The sequence below is a fragment of the Mus musculus genome, chromosome 1, assembly GCF_000001635.26.
Source record: "Mus musculus strain C57BL/6J chromosome 1, GRCm38.p6 C57BL/6J".
Lineage (NCBI taxonomy): Eukaryota > Metazoa > Chordata > Mammalia > Rodentia > Muridae > Mus > Mus musculus.
Genome location: NC_000067.6, coordinates 96807369 through 96829367, shown reverse-complemented (window position 1 = coordinate 96829367; position 21999 = coordinate 96807369). Strand labels below are relative to the sequence as shown.

At 37.5% G+C, this 21999-nt stretch overlaps 1 protein-coding gene across 2 annotated transcripts in view; it reads left to right on the top strand.

The window, feature by feature from the left end:
- Nucleotides 1-13098, top strand: part of Slco4c1 (solute carrier organic anion transporter family, member 4C1) — a 55924-nt gene extending 42826 nt beyond the window's left edge. Inside the window, exons 9-12 of one of the 2 annotated variants that reach the window (XR_001784188.2) lie at nucleotides 393-577; nucleotides 5607-5671; nucleotides 8048-8185; nucleotides 10261-13098. Coding sequence is in view for 1 of the 2 variants with exons in the window: in NM_172658.3 (NP_766246.1) it covers nucleotides 393-577; nucleotides 5607-5671; nucleotides 8048-8185; nucleotides 10261-10421 (549 nt within the window). In the remaining variant the exon portion in view is untranslated. The remainder of the gene's footprint in view (nucleotides 1-392; nucleotides 578-5606; nucleotides 5672-8047; nucleotides 8186-10260) is intronic. The other variant, NM_172658.3, reaches the window with a different exon arrangement.
- Nucleotides 13099-21999: the final 8901 nt, after the last annotated feature.

The window sequence follows — 21999 nt, the reverse complement described above, 5'->3', positions numbered from 1 at the left end:
TTCTTTCAAACTAGCTCACATAATGATATTGTCAGCATGAATGCCTCTATGCCCCCTGTAATGAGAAAGAAGAGTTAGAAGGAAGACATTATCTGGGTAATTATGGTCTACTGAAAGTAATATATGCAGAACAAGAGGAAGTGTTTAACCATTATATCCTTGTCAAGTTGTTTTATGTCATGAGCCAATAATAGGCTACGAGCTGAAGTTAGCAGCCACAAAGTCAAATACAGGTACTTCATATATGTGGCTTGTTACAATGTGCTTCCTTTCTTACAAGGTCTAATGACTCTCAGCACTATTGGCTCCCTATAGACTAGACAGTGGCAAGGTGATACAAAGACATGTTTGAATTGTACAACAACTTTGACATTTTTGTATTTAAATTTCAGGTATATTATAATTGTTCCTGTATAGAAAGGAAAATCACTTCTACTGCAGAAAGTACTGATTTTGAAGCTAAAGCTGGAAAATGTAGAACTCGGTGTTCAAACTTGCCCATATTTCTTGGCATTTTCTTCATTACAGTTATCTTTACCTTTATGGCAGGCACTCCTATAACTGTGTCTATATTAAGGTAAGCACTGCACTTGAGAACTTGCATTTCCAAGAAAAGAATGTTGTAAACTTAGAGGTTCAAGTAGGCTTTTATTGATTTGAACAATACCTGTCTGGGGCATCTTGGACTCTCAGACTCCATAGAAGACCAGGTGCCTGAGGTTTAAAGAAGCTAATGCAGGAAACATCTTCTGTTGCCCAGGTCGCAAATGTTGGGCATTAGTCCCTTGGTGGGTTTCACACATGACCAGTGTGAGCTGCAAATTTGATAAGTTGTGTGGAAGTCTTCTGGCATAATCACAGTCTGTTTTCTAAATTGAAGAGTGGGTGCTGGCAAATGAACTCGCTACAAAATGCTAAGAAGCTAGCTGCCATCTCCGAAATAGATGGAGGTCTTTATTGTTGTTTTTTTTCCATTTAATGCTGTTCTACAAGAGTCTTTACCTTCCATCTGGAGGTTTACCGCCTGTTTTCAAACAAACACTAGGCTTTCTCTTTCTTTCTTTTTTTTTTGTTTTTTTTTCCTGTTTTTTTTTTTCCATTTTTTATTAGGTATTTAGCTCATTTACATTTCCAATGCTATACCAAAAGTCCCCCATACCCACCCACCCCCACTCCCCTACCCACCCACTCCCCCTATTTGGCCCTGGCGTTCCCCTGTACTGGGGCATATAAAGTTTGCGTGTCCAATGGGCCTCTCTTTCCAGTGATGGCCGACTAGGCCATCTTTTGATACATATGCAGCTAGAGTCAAGAGCTCCGGGGTACTGGTTAGTTCATAATGTTGTTCCACCTATAGGGTTGCAGATCCCTTTAGCTCCTTGGGTACTTTCTCTAGCTCCTCCATTGGGAGCCCTGTGATCCATCCATTAGCTGACTGTGAGCATCCACTTCTGTGTTTGCTAGGCCCCGGCATAGTCTCACAAGAGACAGCTACATCTGGGTCCTTTCGATAAAATCTTGCTAGTGTATGCAATGGTGTCAGCGTTTGGATGCTGATTATGGGGTGGATCCCTGGATATGGCAGTCTCTACATGGTCCATCCTTTCATCTCAGCTCCAAACTTTGTCTCTGTAACTCCTTCCATGGGTGTTTTGTTCCCAATTCTAAGGAGGGGCATAGTGTCCACACTTCAGTCTTCATTTTTCTTGAGTTTCATGTGTTTAGCAAATTGTATCTTATATCTTGGGTATCCTAGGTTTGGGGCTAATATCCACTTATCAGTGAGTACATATTGTGTGAGTTCCTTTATGAATGTGTTACCTCACTCAGGATGATGCCCTCCAGGTCCATCCATTTGGCTAGGAATTTCATAAATTCATTCTTTTTAATAGCTGAGTAGTACTAGTGGTGGCTTTCTCTTTCTTAAGACATTTTTAGTATTCATCCACTATGGTTCATATTTTTAATAAATAGAAAGTATATAGTTTGTAAATGATATTAAATTTTAACATTGCTCTACTGGAGATTAGAGATATTTAGTAAAAAGAAACATAATTTAAATTATATAACAGACTTTTTTTTTTAATTGCTTAGTTGTTTGTGCTTATAGTTTTTTGTTGTTTTGTAGTTTTATTAACATTTCAATATCGAGCTCTGGCTGGCTTTGAACCTGCAGTCACTCTTCTTCTGTTGTGGCCTCCTAAGTGCTGGGATTACAGGCTTGTGTCCCCCTGCCTTGCTCATATACTTTCTTAGAAAGATGAGTCACCTTTTTTGTATCTCACATGGCTTTTCTGTCATGTGATGATGTTTTTTTTTCTCATGTGGTGACATCAGAAATCAAATAGTCATTAAAGAAAGAACCATTGAGCGGATTTCTGAGTTCAAGGCCAGCCTGGTCTACAGAGTGAGTTCCAGGACAGCCAAGGCTACATAGAGAAACCCTGTCTCAAAGAAAAGAAAAAAAAAAAAGAACTATTATTATTATTGAATCCATAATCTGTATCCCTGTGCCATCTTGAGATTTCAGTCTCAATGTTAGAAGTGATAGTATTTGAAGCTTATTTAATAGTGATACAAAAAAAAAAAAGCTTGTTTCTTTACGCAGGAGTATAGTGTTATATGCTTGTAATCCTAGCTTATAAAGGTAGGGCGGTAGGACTTTTGGTACAGATGCTAGCTTAATTTAATTGCCTTCTGGATGCATTGCAATGGCTAGTCAATTAAAGTGATATGTGTTTCTACTCAATATATTGAAATACACATACGACATGAAATTATTATCACAAACTAAGCCATCATCTCTCAGGTCTCCTTTACTATGCACACATGTGGTAAGAATGAGTAACAACCACTCTTAGCAAATTTCAATATATAACATAAATTTTAGGGGGAGGCATCAGGCATTAATGCAGGATCTCACATAGGCCAGACTGGTCTTGAACTTGCTGCGTAGTTGAGACTCTTCTACCTTTGTGTACAATACAGTTACCCCACTATGCATTCCATCTCCAGAATTTAACTCGCATAATCAAAACTTTGCAACCTTTGCAAGAATTGAACCATTCATTTGCATTTGGCCTCCTGTAATCATGTCTTTTCCCCCTACACCTCAAAACGCCTTGAGGTTTTATATTTTTGTGAATTTATATGTGTACACGTAGACCATGGTATGTGTGTGGAAGTCATATGACATCTTTCAGGAGTACTTTTCTCTTTTGCTCTTCTTGTTCTGGGAATTGAACTTGAGTCACCACTCTTGGCAGCAGACATCTTTACCCACTGAACCTTCTTACCAGCTTGCCCTCTATGCTTTACTTCCCAATAAAACTGATGCTTCAGGATCCACTTATGAGTCAGAGCATGCAATGATAACAGTATTTTGATTTTACTCTGTTTTATCTCAGCACAATGTACTGTAAGTTCATTCATGTTCTACAATGGTGAGACTTCCCTTTCCTAATGTGGTATAATAGCATAGGCTACATTTTCTTTGTCCATTTGATGATTGCTTTGTTTGATAGTTTAACTGTTTTTCATAAGAGAACAAGAAGGGCAGCAATCTCTTTGACATTCTGCTGAGTCACATTTTACTTATGATTTTAACTTCTGAGAAACTGCTATTTGTCTGTCTGTCTGTATCAGCTCACTTTTCTTCTGGTTGTTTACACTGGCTTGCTTTTCCCTGTTCCTTCAAGAGCATTTTGCTTCACTTTATCATAAGAAGTGAACTAATAAGAGCAAGAAGCCTTCTCCTGTGGTCCTGAGTGGCATTTGTTCATGACTCCTGGCTTTGATGTTGTTTCCCACAGTTTTCGGCCACTGCGTGTCTTCTCTGGAGAACCGCCTACTCAGATCTTTTGTCTTATTTTTGGAAGTTTTCTCTCACTATTATGCTACTAGTTTATGATTTCTTTCGAATGGAGTGCCTCTGAGATGCCTCATTTACCAGTGCTTTCTTGTACTCTGACTCTTGACTTTGCTTCCTTTGCTCTGCAGAAGCATGGTGGGATGGTCCTATTTGCCTCTATTTGCTTTGTTAGCTTATGTTTCTGGTATGATAGCTAGAAATGTCATTGCTAAAACGAATATCAAGAAATTTATGTTTTTCTTTTTATAAGGATAGGACACAGGGTGAGTATTTATGTTTAGTCTTTAGTCAGTTTGAATGTGGTTTGTATACAGTTTGAGATAAGGGTCAAATTTCATTATTTTGCATGTAAATATAGAGTATACAATTTTCTGAACAAAATTTATTTAATACTATCTTCTTATTTTTTAAAGATTTATTTGTTTACTTATTTTATGTATGTGAGTTCACTCTCACTCTTCTCAGTCACACCAGAAGAGGGCATCAGATCTCATCACAGATGGTTGTGGGTCTCCATGTGGTTGCTGGGATTTGAACTCAGTACCTCTGGAAGAGTAGTCAGTGCCCTTAACAACTGAACCATCTCTCCAGTCCCCAAATAAGATCTTCTTACCCCTTACCCCTTGGGGGCACTATGTGTTCTTGACATCCTTGTCAAACATCAGTTCTATGTGTGTGTGTGTTCTGTTCTGTTGATCTCTGTGTACATTTTTATGATGTCAGACTCAGACTGTTTTTATTATTATAGCTTTGTTATTGTAGTTTGAAATCTGGTAATATTATGCCTCTAACTTTGTTCTTATTGAACAAAATTGGTATAGCTATTCTGGGTCTTTTCCATATGAATGTTATGTTTTCTCTTTTTATGAAGTTTCATTAGCATTTTGGTGGAGATTTTATTCTAATTGCCTTGGATAGTGTGGGCATGTTGACAACATTACTTTGATTCATGAACATTCGGGTGCCTCTCTGTATGTGGGCCATCTTCCAACATCAGCTTTATATTATTTTAATATCTAAGAGTTTTATCCCATTTCTTTAATCCAAGATATTTAATTACTTTTTGATGCTATTGTAAGTGGGATTCTTTTCTTAGTTTCCTTTATGGATATTTCATAATGAGTAGAAATGTAACTGATTGATAATGTTAATTTGATATCTTCAAATTTATTAACTTCATTGATTCCTGAGGATAGTTTTGTTTGTGGAGGTTTGTTTTTTTGTTGTTGTTGTTTTGTTTTGTTTTGTAGGTGGCATAACCATCTAAAAACAGAGACTGTTTCTTTTTTCCAATTTGTATGTCTTTTCTGTTTTTCATACCTAAGTCCTCTAGACCGAATACAGAGAGAGGGCATTGTTTCTTCTTCCCAATCTCAGAGCATCGACTATATTACATGTGATTTTGTCTTTTGGGACTTTTATTTTGCTGAGGTTCATTGCCCCTATTAAGGGTTTTATGAAAGATAAGTCTTCTAATTGATTGCTTTTACCTCCATTTTTCTTTGTTCAAATCACGGAATCTAGTGACTTTTTGCTGTTATCTGTAATGCTTTACCACTCCTAATATTTTTTTCTTTTGTAATCCCAGGACAACTTATTTGTAAGGTTTTCAAAATATTTTTAATTTGCACATTTGCTTGAGTAGAAATGCTAAACTGAAGTCGATATGAAAGTATGGCTAGAATTAAAATATAGCCTGATATCTTTTTCTCATTTGTTTTGAATATGCTTGCAGGTGTGTTAATCACAGACATCGGTCTCTAGCATTGGGAGTGCAGTTCATGCTTCTTCGATTGCTAGGTATGTTATTTAAAAATACTAGTATGTGCTGTTTTGGTTCATTAGAGTTTCTTACATGTTACATATATGTTACATTGGTGTTACATATATGTTACATACATGTTGTACACCAAGTAAATGATAAAGGATAAAGAAGGCATAGTTGTCATTGGTAAAAATTTTCTAACATCCATGATATAGCACTGTCTACATAAATGAGAATACAGGGACTCACATCTCAGCTGTCTGACTTGTTATTTGCTGTTCCCAATACCACTATGGATTTAACATTAAAGGAAACACCTGATTTATTTGAAATATTAATTATAAATCTCAGTATATAGTTTTCTCACCACCTTTTATTTAATAACTGAGAATACTCAGTATGAATTCTTAAAATAGTTTCAGTCTTCATTTGTTTGGATTCACTCATGTGGAATATATAAAGATGGAGAGAACTACTTGCATGGGGAAGGAATTTCACTGGTATACATATGTCTGTGTGTAAGAAATAATCCTATATGTCTGTATTCGGACATGGTCATGCATACACATATTCATATTACATTATACCCACATGCCCACACTAGTGTGTGTGTGTGTAGGCACAAAATGTACAGACAAAGAATATAGTAGTTTATACAGTATTCTTTGTGTACCAAATTTTTTTTTATTTTCTAACTCTATCATAGCCAATGTCAAAGAGGTATTCCTTTGTTACCTTATGAAAATAATGAACTAAAATATTTATTAAACTAACATTTTTAAAGATGTATTTATTTATTTTATGTATATGAGTACACTGTAGCTATCTTCAGACACACCAGATCCCGTTACAGATGGTTGTGAGCCACCATGTGGTTGCTGTGAATTGAACTCAGGATCTCTGGAAGAGCAGTCAGTGCTCTAACCACTGAGTCATCTCTTCAGCTTCTAAAATTTCACTTGTAAAAGCTAGGGGAATGGATTTTGAGAGGTATTTTTATTACAAACAATGTGTTTGTAGATATAACTGCATTTGCCTTAATTTAATGATTTTGTAGATCATCAAACATTACATGGTATGTTATTACTATTTATAGATTTTTTATCAATTAAAATAACATATTTTTCTAAACTTTTTTTTATTTGTTTTTTTTGAGACAAGATTTCTCTGTATAGCCCTGGCTGTCCTTGAACTTACTTTGTAGACCAGGCTGGCCTCGAACTCAGAAATCTGCCTGCCTCTGCCTCTGCCTCTCTAGTGCTGGGATTAAAGGCATATACCACTACACCCGGCTTTTTCTAAACTTTTAACACAACATAAGAGTAAAATTCTCTTCTGATATATATGCAGCTAGAGACACGAGCTCTGGGGAGTACTGGTTAGTTCATATTGTTGTTCCACCTATAGGGTTGCAGACCCCTTTAGCTCCTTGGGTACTTTTTTCTAGCTCCTCCATTGGGGGCCCTGTGATCCATCCAATAACTGACTGTGAGCATCCACTTCTGTGTTTGCTAGGCCCCGGCATAGCCTCACAAGAGACAGCTATATCAGGGTCCTTTCAGCAAAATCTTGCTAGTGTGTGCAATGGTGTCAGCGTTTGGAGGCTGATTATGGGATGGATTCTCGGGTATGGTAGTCTCTAGATGGTCCATCCTTTCATCTCAGCTCCAAACTTTGTCTCTGTAACTCCTTCCATGGGTGTTTTGTTCCCAATTCTAAGAAGTGGCCAAGTGTCCACACTTTGGTCTTCGTTCTTCTTGAGTTTCATGTGTTTAGTTGGCCATCAGTGGAAGGAGAGGCCCATTGGTCTTGCAAACTTTATCTGCCTCAGTTCAGGGGAACGCCAGGGCCAAGAAGTGGGAGTGGGTGGGTAGGGGAGTGGGGGGCAGGGCATGGGGGGCTTTTGAGATAGCACTGGAAATGTAAATGAAGAAAATACCTAATAAAAAAAATAAATTAAAAAAAGAGTAAAATTCTCTTCAATTTTTAAAACCTTTATTTAGTGTATGTTTGTGTGTGTCTGGAAAAATACATGTGCCCTATATAGAAAACAGAGGGCAGTTGTCAAGAGTCGGGTCTCTCTCTCTACTACGTGGTTTCTGGGGATCCGATTCAGAGTACCAGACCAGGAAGCATGTTCCCTTACCTGCTGAGCCATCCTAGTGGCCCTAGGGCTAAAGTAGTTTCAAAAATTGATTAGAAATAATATAATTACATATAATTATTTAAACATTTTGACTAAGGTTTTTATATCGCGTTGACTTAGATGTGAATTAGCTAATGTATGTGGATAAAGTAAAGTCTATTTGTATTACATAAGCGTGTATGTGTGTGTGTGTACATGTATGTTTTGAAACCTATATTATAAGCTATATTCTTTACTATTTTCATCTTGCCTTTAATTCCTCTAGGTACAATACCTGGGCCAATTATATTTGGTGTCATAATAGACAGCACATGTGTTCTGTGGGATGTCAATGAATGTGGAATAAAAGGAGCATGTTGGATTTATGATAACATCAAGATGGCACATATGCTGGTAGCTATAAGTAAGTAGACATCTTGTTAATGACTTATAGTCTAGTTTTGTTACAGTGTTCAGGAAGTCCTGTGAAACCATCCTGCAGTTCTGAAGATAAAAGAATCTACCCAACATGATTTCAGAGGCTCAAGTGTCCTCTGAAGTTTTCAGTCTTCTTAAGTAGAGGAAGAATAAGATTTTCATTTTCTGTATGTCATGCCATGAGCTTTTTAAGAAGAATTTTTTTCAAGTATTTGGAAAGTATATAAATAAAATAAAAAAGAATTTGAAAAACTTCTTATGATAAAGTGAAGCAAAATGCTCTTGAAGGGACAGGGAAAAGCAAGCCAGTGTAAACAACCAGAAGAAAAGTGAGCTGATACAGACAGACACTTGCTTGTCATCTAAGTGTCTGGACTCTGAAAACTATATAAATTGTAGTGGGGGAATGTGCTGAAGCTGCAAGAAATGTTTCACAGTTCAGAGGTTTTGCCATGATATAATTAATTTCATTGATGGTAGTCTATACATTCTTGATTAAGGGAGAAATTAAAGATAAGATTAAGGAAGAATAATATATATATAAAGGATGTAACAATTTGACAGTTGAACATTTCATATCAATGCAAGACATTGCAATGCATGAATATAAAGAACCCTTACTGGAACATGCTAGTACATAGCTGTTTTCTTAGAACACAGGAAGCTGAGCCCAGATAGGTATGAGCTTGAGTCCAACCTAGGTTGTATAGAGAGAATTTAAGGTCAGCTGGGGCTAAGAATGACTCTCTCTCTCTCTCTTTCCCCTCTCCCTCCCACACACACACACACACACACACACACACACACACACACTATATATATATATATATATATATATATATATATATATATATAGTCATACACATACAATTATATCACACACACACACACACACACACACACATATATATATATATATATATAAATGTAAAATGCATAGATGCACTTGATTTTCATTGCTATTATTTTAAAAATACATTCAAGACAGATTCTTTTACTCTTTATATAAACCAGTATGCTGCCTGAATTTGTAATTATATAAACACAATATCTACTGAATAAATAAATAATATGTAAACTTACAATGAAAACAAATATTAACTAATCCAGATAAAATTACTCTTTATAGAGTTGAGTTTAAAAGAATTATTTGAAGTCAAATCAAAACTTATGTGGTAGGTCTGAATAGATAATGTTTTTAGCTGATGTGGCAGGATAAATTTGGGTAAGTATGAAATATGATTTATTCATATACAGTTCTTTGCCTAAGAACTCTAAAGCCTGTTTATTTTTAACATTTTTTTTATTTTGACATGAACTTTCTTTATTTTATGCAATTTTAAAGATGGTGAGCTATTTTATGTCACTAGTGACTTCTGATTGCTTTTCCTTCCCATAAACATGGTGTGTATTTACAAGTTTAGAAAGGTGATACAAAGCCTGAGTGTAGTGTTGCACATTGTAATTATAGCTTCTATGAAGCTGAGGTCACTTAATCTGGGCCCCATAGCAAAATAGTGTCTCTAAAAGAAAACAAAAATGGGCAAAAAAATATCAGTTAAGGATTACTTACTCCTCATAACACAGCACTAATTTTGTAGTTAACCTCAAGAATAGAGTAATTGTTATTATGTATTTTTATTTCTGTTGTCTGGAAACAAAATAATTGTATACACATTAAATTGTATACTCTATTCCATTTATTATAATATTAATAATTATTATTAATAATATTATTATTAATTTGAGGTAGGGCATTGCTCTGTTTTGAGCTGCCCAGAAATTCCTTGTAATGCCCCGATTAGCCTCTTGTGAAGTTCCTGCTTCTGCCACTTGAATGTTGTGATTTACTATCATACTCAGCCTCTGTTGTGGTATAAAATTTGAAACTATAGAATTACTATTCCTTATAATCATTACTTCAAAATAGAAAATGTTTTATTTGTGAAGAATTACATACTGGAAACTGTGTTTTTATTCATCAGTAAAGGTCCAAAGCCTGACATTTGTTTTGTTTTGTTTTGTTTTGTTTTGTTTTGTTTTGTTTTGTTTTGTATTTAGGTGTTACTTGTAAAGTTATCACCATATTCTTCAATGGACTTGCGATTGTTCTCTATAAACCACCGCCCCCAGGAACAGAGGTATCATTTCAAAGTCAGAATGTCATTGTGTCTACTATTTCGGTCGAAGAGGATCTAGACAAAGCAGAAAATGAAGGGTGAAAAGGAGGAGGAGATTGCTTTGGGAACTGGCTCCTGCCTGTGAGAACATCCTGTGCCAAGGCACCATTGTCTAGTTGTGTAGACCACGGTGTGAAACCCATGCTCCAGAACGGAGGTGATCATTGCCTAGGTACAGATTCCTCATTTTCTTAAAACAAACAACAACAAAATAAACAAAAACAAAAAACCCCACAAACTCAAAACATAAAGGTTCATGCCTCTAAAGTTCACCAAAAGCCTCAAACCACTCACATTTTATTTATTTCCGTTGTCAACCTATGAAAACACCAAGGAGTAAGAAGAATAGTTGCCAACAACACATACTTTAAACTTTATGCTTCTAAATACAGGTATGCGTACACACACAAAGTAAAACATCGTTTTTATTTCTTTTGTTTTCTTTAAGACAGGGCCTCACATACCCCAATAGCTCAGGAACTCAGGTAGCTAAAGATGATCTGTGACATCTGATTCTCCTGGAGTTACAGCTCATGTACTGAGGTTACAAGTCTGTGTTACCACCATTGGCTCACACGGTCATATTTTAATTCTTTCATTGTTGGTTGATTGAGCTTATTTGAGATGTTTACAGCACAAAAATTTAAGCTAAGGAAATTTATGTGATGCTTTTGGGGACGAGTTGTTTAAAACTCACTTTACAGTGTAGGTTTTATATCTCCTTCTGATCATATATTTTCACAGTAAATTACTTAACTGATAGAATGAAGGGTAGTTATCTTTTTTTGTGTCCCACTACCCTACAGCCTCAGAAATCTCAGCATTAACTACACATTTTCAATTTAGAGTAAGAATTCTAGGAGGCAATTTGTTAATGTTATTGACTTTTAACACTAAAACTTAAGACTGTGATAGTATTGTTCAATTGCCTATTTTCAGAGAAAAGAACCAGCTTCAATGACAAAAAGTGCCAAGTAGACATGACAAGATGTCATAATGCACTGTTGACAAATGTTTATCAAGTACTTTAAATTTTTATTTTACAAACTAATCACCTAGCCCATTAATTATAATAACATAAGCAGAGTTTCATTTAATAGACATCATGTAGTGTTATTTAGTGAAAGTTTAAATTCAATGATGTGATTACTTGAAGCTTCAGTATTTTGTACACCTTACATCACAGTAACTAAACTCCATTTGTGTAGGCTCCTGACAAATTTACTTAAAATACTGAAAGTGTTGGTCATTGAGCATCAACAAAAAAAATTGACTATTGTGAAAACTATTTCTAATTAATAGAAGTATTACATGGCTAAGGATGTAACTGAGTGCAAATTCTAAATTTCAGTCCTGAAAAGATCTATTCAAAACTAAGGAGGTGATTATATTCGTGTTGTTTTTACAAATTAAATCTTCTACATTAATTAGTTTCCCTAGCCAACCACCCCACACCCCGTACCATCCATGTTAGCTCTTTATGAGTTTCATGAATCAGGTTCTCCATCAGGGCAGCACAAGTCCAGAAAAAAGACCTGGAAAACTCCAGAATTCACAGAAGACTCTAGAATTCACAGAATTTACATTGCTGTGTCTGGTGGCAATCTAGGTGTGGCTCATGATTTCAGCACCTGGGAGCTCTTATAAGCTGAAATTCAAGAAGGAGGAGGGATGAGCTAGGAGTTAGATTCACAAGCTCCTTCAATATTCAAAGATTAGAGGGGTCAGTCTCAGGAAACTGAGGGCTAGACCTACTTGTCTCAGGAACTTACTTACCAAAAATCATTTTGAAAAAATATAGCCAAAATTCAGGTATTTGGGAAGCCAACACTTCCATCAAGCAAGGGAACAGCACAAGAAAGACAGGGAAAGCCACAGGATACCTCCGATGAGAATATTCTTCCCCACTTTCTGGGCACATCTTAAATACTGCCTCCATTGTGATCAAGGGTAATAGGAGTCAGATTTTCTACAATCCCATGTGTAGAAGTATGGCACCCTGTGGAATAGGATAAGCTAATGCAATCCTAAGAAGCTTAGCGATAGAACCGTGAAATAAGAACAAGAAAGGAAATAAGAAGTCTGCACAGGTAGAAGAGTATATGGTCCCTTAGGGAGAAGAAACAAAAAAATTCCAAACATATTGTCTGATAAATAGGACAGTAGAGAATTGGTCTCCATAATGATTAGTGTTCATCAAAAGGACATTTTCTCCAGTTTACTCAGTTTAGATATATTCCTTTCACACTTTTTAAACAAACTTGCAAGAGAAAATTGCTAAAGGGAACCAATAATTTTGGCACTCGGATATACATATTTAGAAAGAATACCTCCATTTGGAATAAAGTGAACACACTACTGTAATCTTCCATTTGTAAATTCATTCATATTATAAGTGTTGGTTTACAGCTTTTAGAATATATTTTCATGATATGTGCTTGCCACAGCTTATAATTATTTCAAAATCACTTTCAGGTGTACCTGCTGTAATTTTGTACATAATTAAATCTATCTTAAAATTTCTTATATTTTAATTTTCTTAACTGCAGAAAATAAAAATATAAAACTCTTTCTTAACCATGGAAAAATTGTGTACATTTGACTTTGCTATGTAAATTGGAAGAAATATAAATAAAATGTAGATTTATTTTCTTTGTTGCGAACAACTCTGTAAATAATTGATACGTATAATTTTTATTAAATCAGAATATTTATATTACACTGTTTTATTACTCTTTATTTCATGTTTTTGGCTGTTTTGCCTGTTTGTGTGTCTGTGCACCACATGCATGCAGTACCTGTAGAGGCCAGACGATGCTCATTCCCCCTGGAAATAGTGTTGAAGATGGTTGTGTGCTGCCAAGTGGGTGGGCTCTGGCATTGAATCCTGATCCTCAAGTGGTCTTAACCACTGAGCCATTTCTCTAGCCTCACATGGCTCATTGTGAGATTATAGTCTAGTGTGGCAGAGAAGACATGGCAGGCAGCGGGCAAATGACACTGCTGGTCACATGACATACATGGCAGGAAGCAGAAAGAAACAAATGCTTGTGCTTCAGTACATTGTCTCCTTTTTATCCAGTCCAGAACCACAGTCTATGAAATGGTCCAGCACACGTTTACAGTACAGCCTCCCACATCAATTAACCTGATCTGGATAAATCCTCATAGACATGACCAGATATTTGGTCTCATGGTGATTCTAAATCCCATCAGGTTGACAATCAGGGATGACTATAATGCCTGATATCTTAGAAAAATAACTTAAAAGAAAACACGTTTGGCTTATAGTTTCAAAGGTTGAGTCCATGGTCATTTGGCTATGTTGATGCTTCACGTCTCGGGAGCCAGAGCATAATGGCCAGACAGCAGAGAGAGGAGCAGATGGCTTTCCAGTATGCCCATCAAGGATATGCCCTAGTGACTGACTTCCTCTAGTTTCTCAGTCCCAATCACATCCCAGTAATGATGCCAGGTGGCAACCAACCCTTTAAAGACATGCTGAATCCACATTGTAATGTGAGCCTGATAGCCTTTTAGAGATGACTTGTTTTTATTTATGTATCTAAGTACATCTTATGAATGGGGAAAGGAAAATTAATGTGCTTTTGAACTTGATGAAGGCAATCCAGTGGCCTTGTATCTTAGTAGGTATATACAATTTAATAAAATTATCATACTAGGAATATTCTTTTAAATTATAGTTTAAATGTATGAGTCATGTAAGGATAGCAGGTTTTTGTGCAGACTTTCACAGATGTAAAATATCTGCTACTTACAAACGTAATATTTTTTAAATGTGTTTATTGCTAAACCTGAAAGTTGTGAGGAGAAAGATCAAATTTATGGTTGTCCAATTAAAACAAGATTTATTAAATACTAGCCGGGAAGATAGACACTGGCCAGGTCAATACCCAGGATTCCCAGAGGATGGCACTGAGGTCTGTCAGGTGCTCTTAAAGGCAAAACCCACAAGGCTACTGTACTTCCTACCTTCATCCAATCAGATGCAAGGATACATCTTCATGTCCTTCCTGCCTACACACTTCCTCCTTCCATATGATCAAGCGCATCCTGTGCGGTTGGGGTAACCAGCCTTCTTTACTGCAGTGAAAACTCACAATCAGTTATATTACCCGAACAACAGCCATCAACGTTTGAGGAAGTTGTCTGTTTTTGGGCAAAGGGAGCATACAGATTACTTAAGGTCTCTTAATTATTTCATTTTGGTTTATCAAAATATCCACTACAATACTTAGGAATAAATCATGTTAGACACTAGTGGTCTTTACATAGTCTAGATCCTATCCAATGTTTATCCTGTTCAATGTTTATTTGTTCTGGATCTTTAATGATTTCCAATCAAGAACAGTTTTTAGTTCTTCCCTTTTATGCCATGTCGTCTTATCTATTGCCAAGCCTTTATTTTTTAAATTTTGTTACTGTGAAACAAGTGCAAATTATCATAATTTCTATAGGTTAGGAACCTAGAATACATTTTATTGTCTGGTTTTAGTTTGGTTTCTACTAAGAGGCTCTGATAAAGATGATGACTTGAAGTTTAATCATCTGAAGGCTTGCTGGCGATTAAATAATCCTCTTGCAAAATGGTATATTCATTTGCTCATAAGGAAGAAAAGCTTTATTCCTTAGTGTGAGAGAGAGTACATAAAGCTTGAGTGGCAGAGTGATGGCTAAAAAGAGCTTGAAAGAGAAATCACAGTAAAGCCCTAGGGTTTTTATGACATAAATTTGAAAGTTGTCATACAGACAAACTGTTTATGCTAATTATACCTTCAGAGGACCTTTACGACAGACCAAAGTCTATATTCTGTTTCCTAAATCAGTTGAGGGAGGAAAGCCTGAGCGTTTTTCCTATGTGGAAGGAAACCTCAAAGGTATGTGAGGCAGACTCATTGGAGTGAGTAATCATGACAACAGGCTCTGACACATGACCTTAATGTTCGAGAAAGGGTGGGCCAATTATTTTCTAAAGTATCCTTCAATTTTGGTTTCTCAAATACATCCTATAATTTGTAATGATACTATATAATTTTGGAAACAATACCATAGAAATGGTGTCATGTTCTTCCAGGAGTATCAGTCATATAAACAGGCCTGCGTCTGTATGTGATGAACTTGGACGAGGTGCTTAAGATGTATTTCTGACAGCAATGACTGCTGTGGCCTGATTTGTCTGTTTGTTATTAAGAAATACCTCTAAAATATCCATGGAAGGAGTTGCAGAGACAAAGTTTGGAGCTAAGATGAAAGGAAGGACCATCCAGAGACTGTCCCACCCCGGGGGTCTATCCCATAATCAGCCGCCAAATGCAGACACTATTGCATATGCCAGCAAGATTTTGCTGAAGGGACCCTGATATAGCTGTCTCCTGTGAGGCTTTGCCAGTGCCTGGCAAATACAGAAGTGGATGCTCACAGTCATCTATAGGATGGAACACAGGGCCCCCAACATTGGAGCTAGAGAAAGTACCCAAGAGCTGAAGGGGTCTGCAACCCTACAGGTGGAACAACAATATGAACTAACCAGTAACCCCAGAGGTCGTGTCTCTAGCTGCATATTTAGCAGAAGATGGCCTAGTCGGCCATCATTGGGAAGAGAGGCCTCTTGGTTTAGCAAACTTTATATGCCCCAGTACAGGGGAACTCCAGGGCCAAGAAGTGGGAGTGAGTGGGTAGGGGAGCTGGGAGGGGCGAGAGTATAGGAGACTTTTGAGATGGCATTTGAAATGTAAATGAAGAAAATATCTAATAAAAAAATGTGGGGAAAAACAAAGAAATACCTCTTAGACAGATACGTAGAGATGACACAACTATCTTATCTTCTAGTGAACATTCACCTACTTATTTCTGCATTCATTTTTAATTCTTGCCTTCATTTAGATTTTCACCATCATTTATCTTTTATTTCTATCTCTTCTTGAAAATATATTAACAAGGAGTCTGCTCTACAAAAGTGTTTGTGAGCATACATTGGGACTTATTAATTTTTCCATTGTTTCATAGATGTGGGCAATACCAGGTTAGTACCTGTGTTTTGTTTTGTTTCTTTGTTTTTTAAAAAAAGATTTATTTATTGTTTGTTTGTTTGTATATGAATATACTGTAGCTGTACTGATAGTTGTGAGATGCCATGTAGTTTCTGGGATTTGAACTCAGGACCTTCTGAAGAGCAGTCAGTGCTCTTAACCTCTGGGCCATCTTTCCCACCCTCATTTTGCTTCTTTATATTTATATAATTTGAGCATTTCCTGAGTGCTAGAGAATCTTTCTGGCTCCTTTTGTACTTCCCCTTCTATAATGTTTCCTGCTTCCTATTTCTGAAGGGTGGCACTTAAGAATTAAGATTTTCATATTATGTCATGCCCCAATCTTACTATTGATGTACATAGGTGTATGAATAGGAATACTTCCAATGAGAGTCTAGTGTCATGAACTTTACTGTGCTCTTCCTCTGGTTTGCTTGTAGATCCTTCCTCTGTTAAGAAACCTGGCTCTCATTATCCACATCACATTCATTTTCTATATTTGAGTTTTAGTTTTGTTATCATTGGCATAACAAACTTAGAGTCCTGTCATACTACAATTGATTTGTATTTTACAGGGGTGTGATTGCGAAGTCCAGTCAGAAATAAGATATATGCATCCTGCTTTCTTGCTGGCTACTATTGTAACAAAGAGAAAAGGAAGTTAAGATCTTTTGCATGTATATTTTGCTTTCTAATTCTGTGGTGTGTGTATTCTGGGTTTTGTAAATTGTTTTTCTTTTTACTGAGAAAAAGAGAGGGGGTAGAATTGGGTGGGTAGGGAAGTGGGTAGGATCTGGGAGAAGTTGAGGGAAGGGAATAGCATGAACAATATAGCTATGAAAAATGCGATTAAAATAAAAGGCAGATATAACAACCAATTCAATACCTTGTTTCCAAAGTATTCATAAGAGAAAAGGAAAAAGAAAGCTAAAACCAATTCCCTTCAGAATGAATTTTATTAGGATAGAGAACATCCTGACAAGAAGCGGTTGTACAGTTGAGACTTGACATGGGAGAGCCTTAGCAGTGATTCATCACACCAGTGACAACATCATGGAGCCCTACAGGGAGAGTATCTTCTTTAGGAGACATGCTTAAAGTAAAATAATATGAAACATAGCCAAAAGGACAATACAAGGAGAGCCTAAAAGAGATGAAGAAGAGGTGGAGAGAGAGAGAGAGAGAGAGAGAGAGAGAGAGAGAGAGAGAGAGAGAGAGAGAGAATCTACAAAGAAATCACTTGATCAGAGGTGAAATATGATTTTATTATGTTTGGGGCCTTGAGTAAAATTCCATACCATGTGACTTAATTGTATATAGCCTGTCTTAGCTAGAGTTACTAGTGCTGTGATAAAACACTATGGCCAGAATAATTGGGGAGAAATTTGTTTATCCAGCATATGATTTCACATAATAGTTCATCATCAAAGGAAGTCAGGAAAGGAACCCAGGAAGGACAAGAAACAGGAGCCAAGAGTTGATGCAGATGCCACGAAGGATTTCTGCTCACTGGCTTGCTCAGTGCGCTTTTTTTTTTTTTTCAATTTTGTTTTTCCATTTTTTATTAGGTATTTAGCTCATTTACATTTCCAATGCTATACCAAAAGTCCCCCATACCCACCCACCCCCACTCCCCTACCCACCCACTCCCCCTTTTTGGCCCTGGCATTCCCCTGTACTGGGGCATATAAAGTTTGCAAGTCCAATGGATCTCTCTTTCAAGTGATGGCCTATTAGGCTATCTTTTGATACATATGCAGCTAGAGACAAGAGCTCCGGGGTACTGCTTAGTTCATATTGTTGTTCCACCTATAGGGTTGCAGTTCCCTTTAGTTCCTAGGGTACTTTCTCTAGTTCCTCCATTGGGGGCCCTGTGGTCCATTCAATAGCTGACTGTGAGCATCCACTTCTGTGTTTGCTAGGCCCTGGCATAGTCTCACAAGAGACAGCTATATCAGGGTCCTTTCAGCAAAATCTTGCTAGTGTATGCAATGGTATCAGCGTTTGGAAGCTGATTATGGGATGGATCTCTGGATATGGCAATCACTAGATGGTCCATCCTTTCATCACACTTCCAAATTTTGTCTCTGTAACTCCTTCCATGGGTGTTTTGTTTCCTATTCTAAGAAGGGGCAAAGTGTCCACACTTTGGTCTTCGTTCTCTTGAGTTTAATGTGTTTAGCAAATTGTATCTTATATCTTGGATATCCTAAGTTTCTGGGCTAATATCCACTTATCAGTGAGTACATATTGTGCTTTCTTATAGAAACTGGGAACACCAGCCCAGGGATGACAACACCCAATATGTCTGGGACCTTCCCCATCAATCACTAACTAGGAAAGTGCCTTGTTGTGGAATAACAGAGGCAGAGAGAAGGGGCTGGGGCAGATTGAATCAGACAGCTTGGAGAGAGGCCTTTGATGCAGAACAGCTGAGTTGAATCAGCCAGCCAGAGAATGGAAAGAACTAGGAGAGGTGAACTTACTCAGCAGCAAGTCTCATAGGCTGAAACATTCTAGGTCTAGATAAGATTGTACAGAGGCTAGAAGCTTCCAGGCCTAGGTCTAGGTTAGCAAATGGGACCATTAAACCTCAGAGATGACACTTATATAAGGAGAAAAAAAAGAGGTGCATTTACAATACCCTATAGAAAATTTATAGAGCTATTTTTCTCAATTTTAGGCTCTCTCCTCTCAGATAACTTTAGTTTGTGTCACACTGGCATATAACTATTTAGCACATAGCCCACTGTTGCAAGATACTAGGTAGGGTCATACTTTTGTAGTTTCGTAGAGAAAGTCTAAGTTCCTCTTATCCCCATCCCCTGCCAACTTCCATAGAGATCAGTGTGCTCTAACTTCCAAGCAGAGGCTGCCCACTCTTTCTAGGGAATGGCCTACAGGTGGCAAGGGCTGATTTCTAAAAGAAAAAGGCTGTTAAAGGGTCTTTACTCAAGGGCTATCATTCCATTATAATACTCTTGTGTCCTGGAGACTATCCACACTTTTTGACTCAAGCACCTCCCTCTAGTTCAAAACCAAAAGAATACCAGCTTAGTCCTATGTCAGCGTCCTAAATGCTGAGATTACAGGTCCAGGGATCCATGCCCAATGATCCCTGTCAGTACTCAATATCTGATTAGTCCCTTGTAACTGCTCTGGAAATAATGAAAATTATGTTCTTTCTTTGGTAATTAGACTAATTAAAAATGGACTACAAATGGACTATAAAATGGATTGGCATTTCTCCAGGTATCCCCTTCTAGGAGAAGTAAAATGAAACGGCTGAGCCTTCCAGGGCAGCCAATGGCCTCCTTATCTTCAGGAAAGGTTTTGAACTGGTCACAGACCTTGCAGACTGGAGCTCAGACAATGGTGACAGGCTGATAGAAATCTTCATTATTTCTGTTTAAGTATTCCTAACTCTAAGTTCTCTCCACCTTAAGTTAACATGTAGGAGATTGGAGGTCATTTTTCCTGTTTTCTCTCATTTTCAATCTAGTCCCATAGAATAAATCTCCTTTTCCCACTTTTCACAATTACTTGTTTAATCAGTTGATTTACTGGCCATGAGTGGACAAACCTGCTTTAGTAGCAGATTATTAGGGTTCAGGCTGTGAGCCTATTAACTCCAGCAATAGCCAGTTTCTTCTCTAAGGGCATCTTTATGGCTTGGCAGGCTGACATTTTCTGTTTTTAAGGACTCCTACCATTTGACAAACCTATGCACTCCAGGATGGACTCTGTGTTGTAATATCCATGGATTAGTTGCATTTACCAACTCCCACAACACTGTATGTATGGAAATTTCACAAAATAGTCCAGAGGATGAAAATTTTGTGGAATTCTGTCTACTATATGTAATAAATGTATAGGCTCACATCAGCGTTACAATCACATACTCTAGAGGAATCTAGTTTACCGAGCCAAACATTTGAGATGATAGTACAAGAAGTTCATCAATCCCTCTCTGAAATGTGGTTATGCCACAAAACTAGGCAAAATGGAAGAAAGCAAGTGTATCAATGCTGGAAACAAAACAAAACAAAACTGCACAATAGGTTAGGTGCATTCTCTCTCTCCTCTCTCTCTCTATCTCTCTTTCAACTTTCTGTAGGGAAAATGTAATCTCTGTGAATTTAAACTTGGTGTGCTACCATTCTTTTCACCATAGTAGTCCTATGAGAGTGGGCATCGAGTGAACATCAGCGGTTTTGATGGGGAAACTCTGACTTGATTTGGAGTAAATAAGTTATAATCAGAGGCTCTGGGCATTTTCCCAGTTTCTCACTGACCTATCTTGCTTTTACCCTGAGTTTGTGATACTGGTGGAAACAAGATACCAGCAGCCTAGCTAGAAATCTAACAGGTAAATGCAGTCTCCCTCAAGGGAGAAAATCAATTCAAGCTCCTCTACAATATATTTGTGTTAACAAAATATCTACATCAGTAAGAGCTGCACAAAATCATTACCCACTTAAACCCTGGAAAGGAATCGATAGAAATTGTTATAGAGGAAGCCTTAATACACAAGGACTTCAACACAGCTCACATAAATGTGCTCAAGTAGATAAAAAATTACCAATTTTCATAATTAGAGAAAAGTATATGTGCACAATATTTTGTAAAAATTCACTGATGAAGAAACACCATTGAGTTGCAGATTTTAAAAATGAACAAAGGAATTTTGATAATAAGAAATGTAAGGTGAATGGGGAGGAAAATTAGATTAAAAAATAAACCGCTCAATGATGCAAAGGCTACATTCTGGAAAGACCCATGGAGCTCAAATGTCTAGTGTAATCAGAGCCTGCAGCTTTTTGGCTGGGGTAGTTATAGAATAGAAAGGGGGAAGAGGACTGAACTTTCCCTGTTTTGGTTCCTGGTTGGTTGTTGCTAGCAGTAGTTAAGGAACTTGAATGGCAGATCAGAAATTATCAGGTGATGAATGAATAAGCACCACTTATGGCTAGCCATTATCAGAGGTGATAGGGTGGGAGAGAAGAAGACTTTAGAAAAAACAAGTTAGATTCCAGAATTGCCATTGTTTAATCAAAATAAGCAGGCACTAGAAATGGCATGGTGGGGGACGGCAGGTGGCAGAAGTGCCACTGCAATGAGCGATGTACAAAAGTATGATGGAAACGTCTGAAAGATAGAAGAGCAGTGGCATGTGTGCAGTGAAGAGAGGCAGAACTGGAAATGCTCAATGGTGGAACTTGTCTTTGCCCAGTAGGGCTTTGGGCTGCAGCCTGGAGCTTGCACAGAGACAGACACCCCCATCCCCCATCCCCACCCCGGACACACCTACATAGCCATGAGATCCTCTTGTCTCTAGGCAAAGACAAAGGTCTGAGATGAGGAATAGTTCATCTTCTGCAATTTATCCTTTCCAAAGTCCAGGGTGGCTGTAATAACCCTGGGGGCCATGGTGGTGTCCGTGGCCCATGCTGAGGTCCAGGCTGTGACAGAGCTCAAGATCCATGCTCCTGGTCTGTGCAAAAGCCTGATGCCACGTTGATGCTGCTAGCAGAGTCCATACTAATGCAAGTATCCTTGTTTTAGGCTAG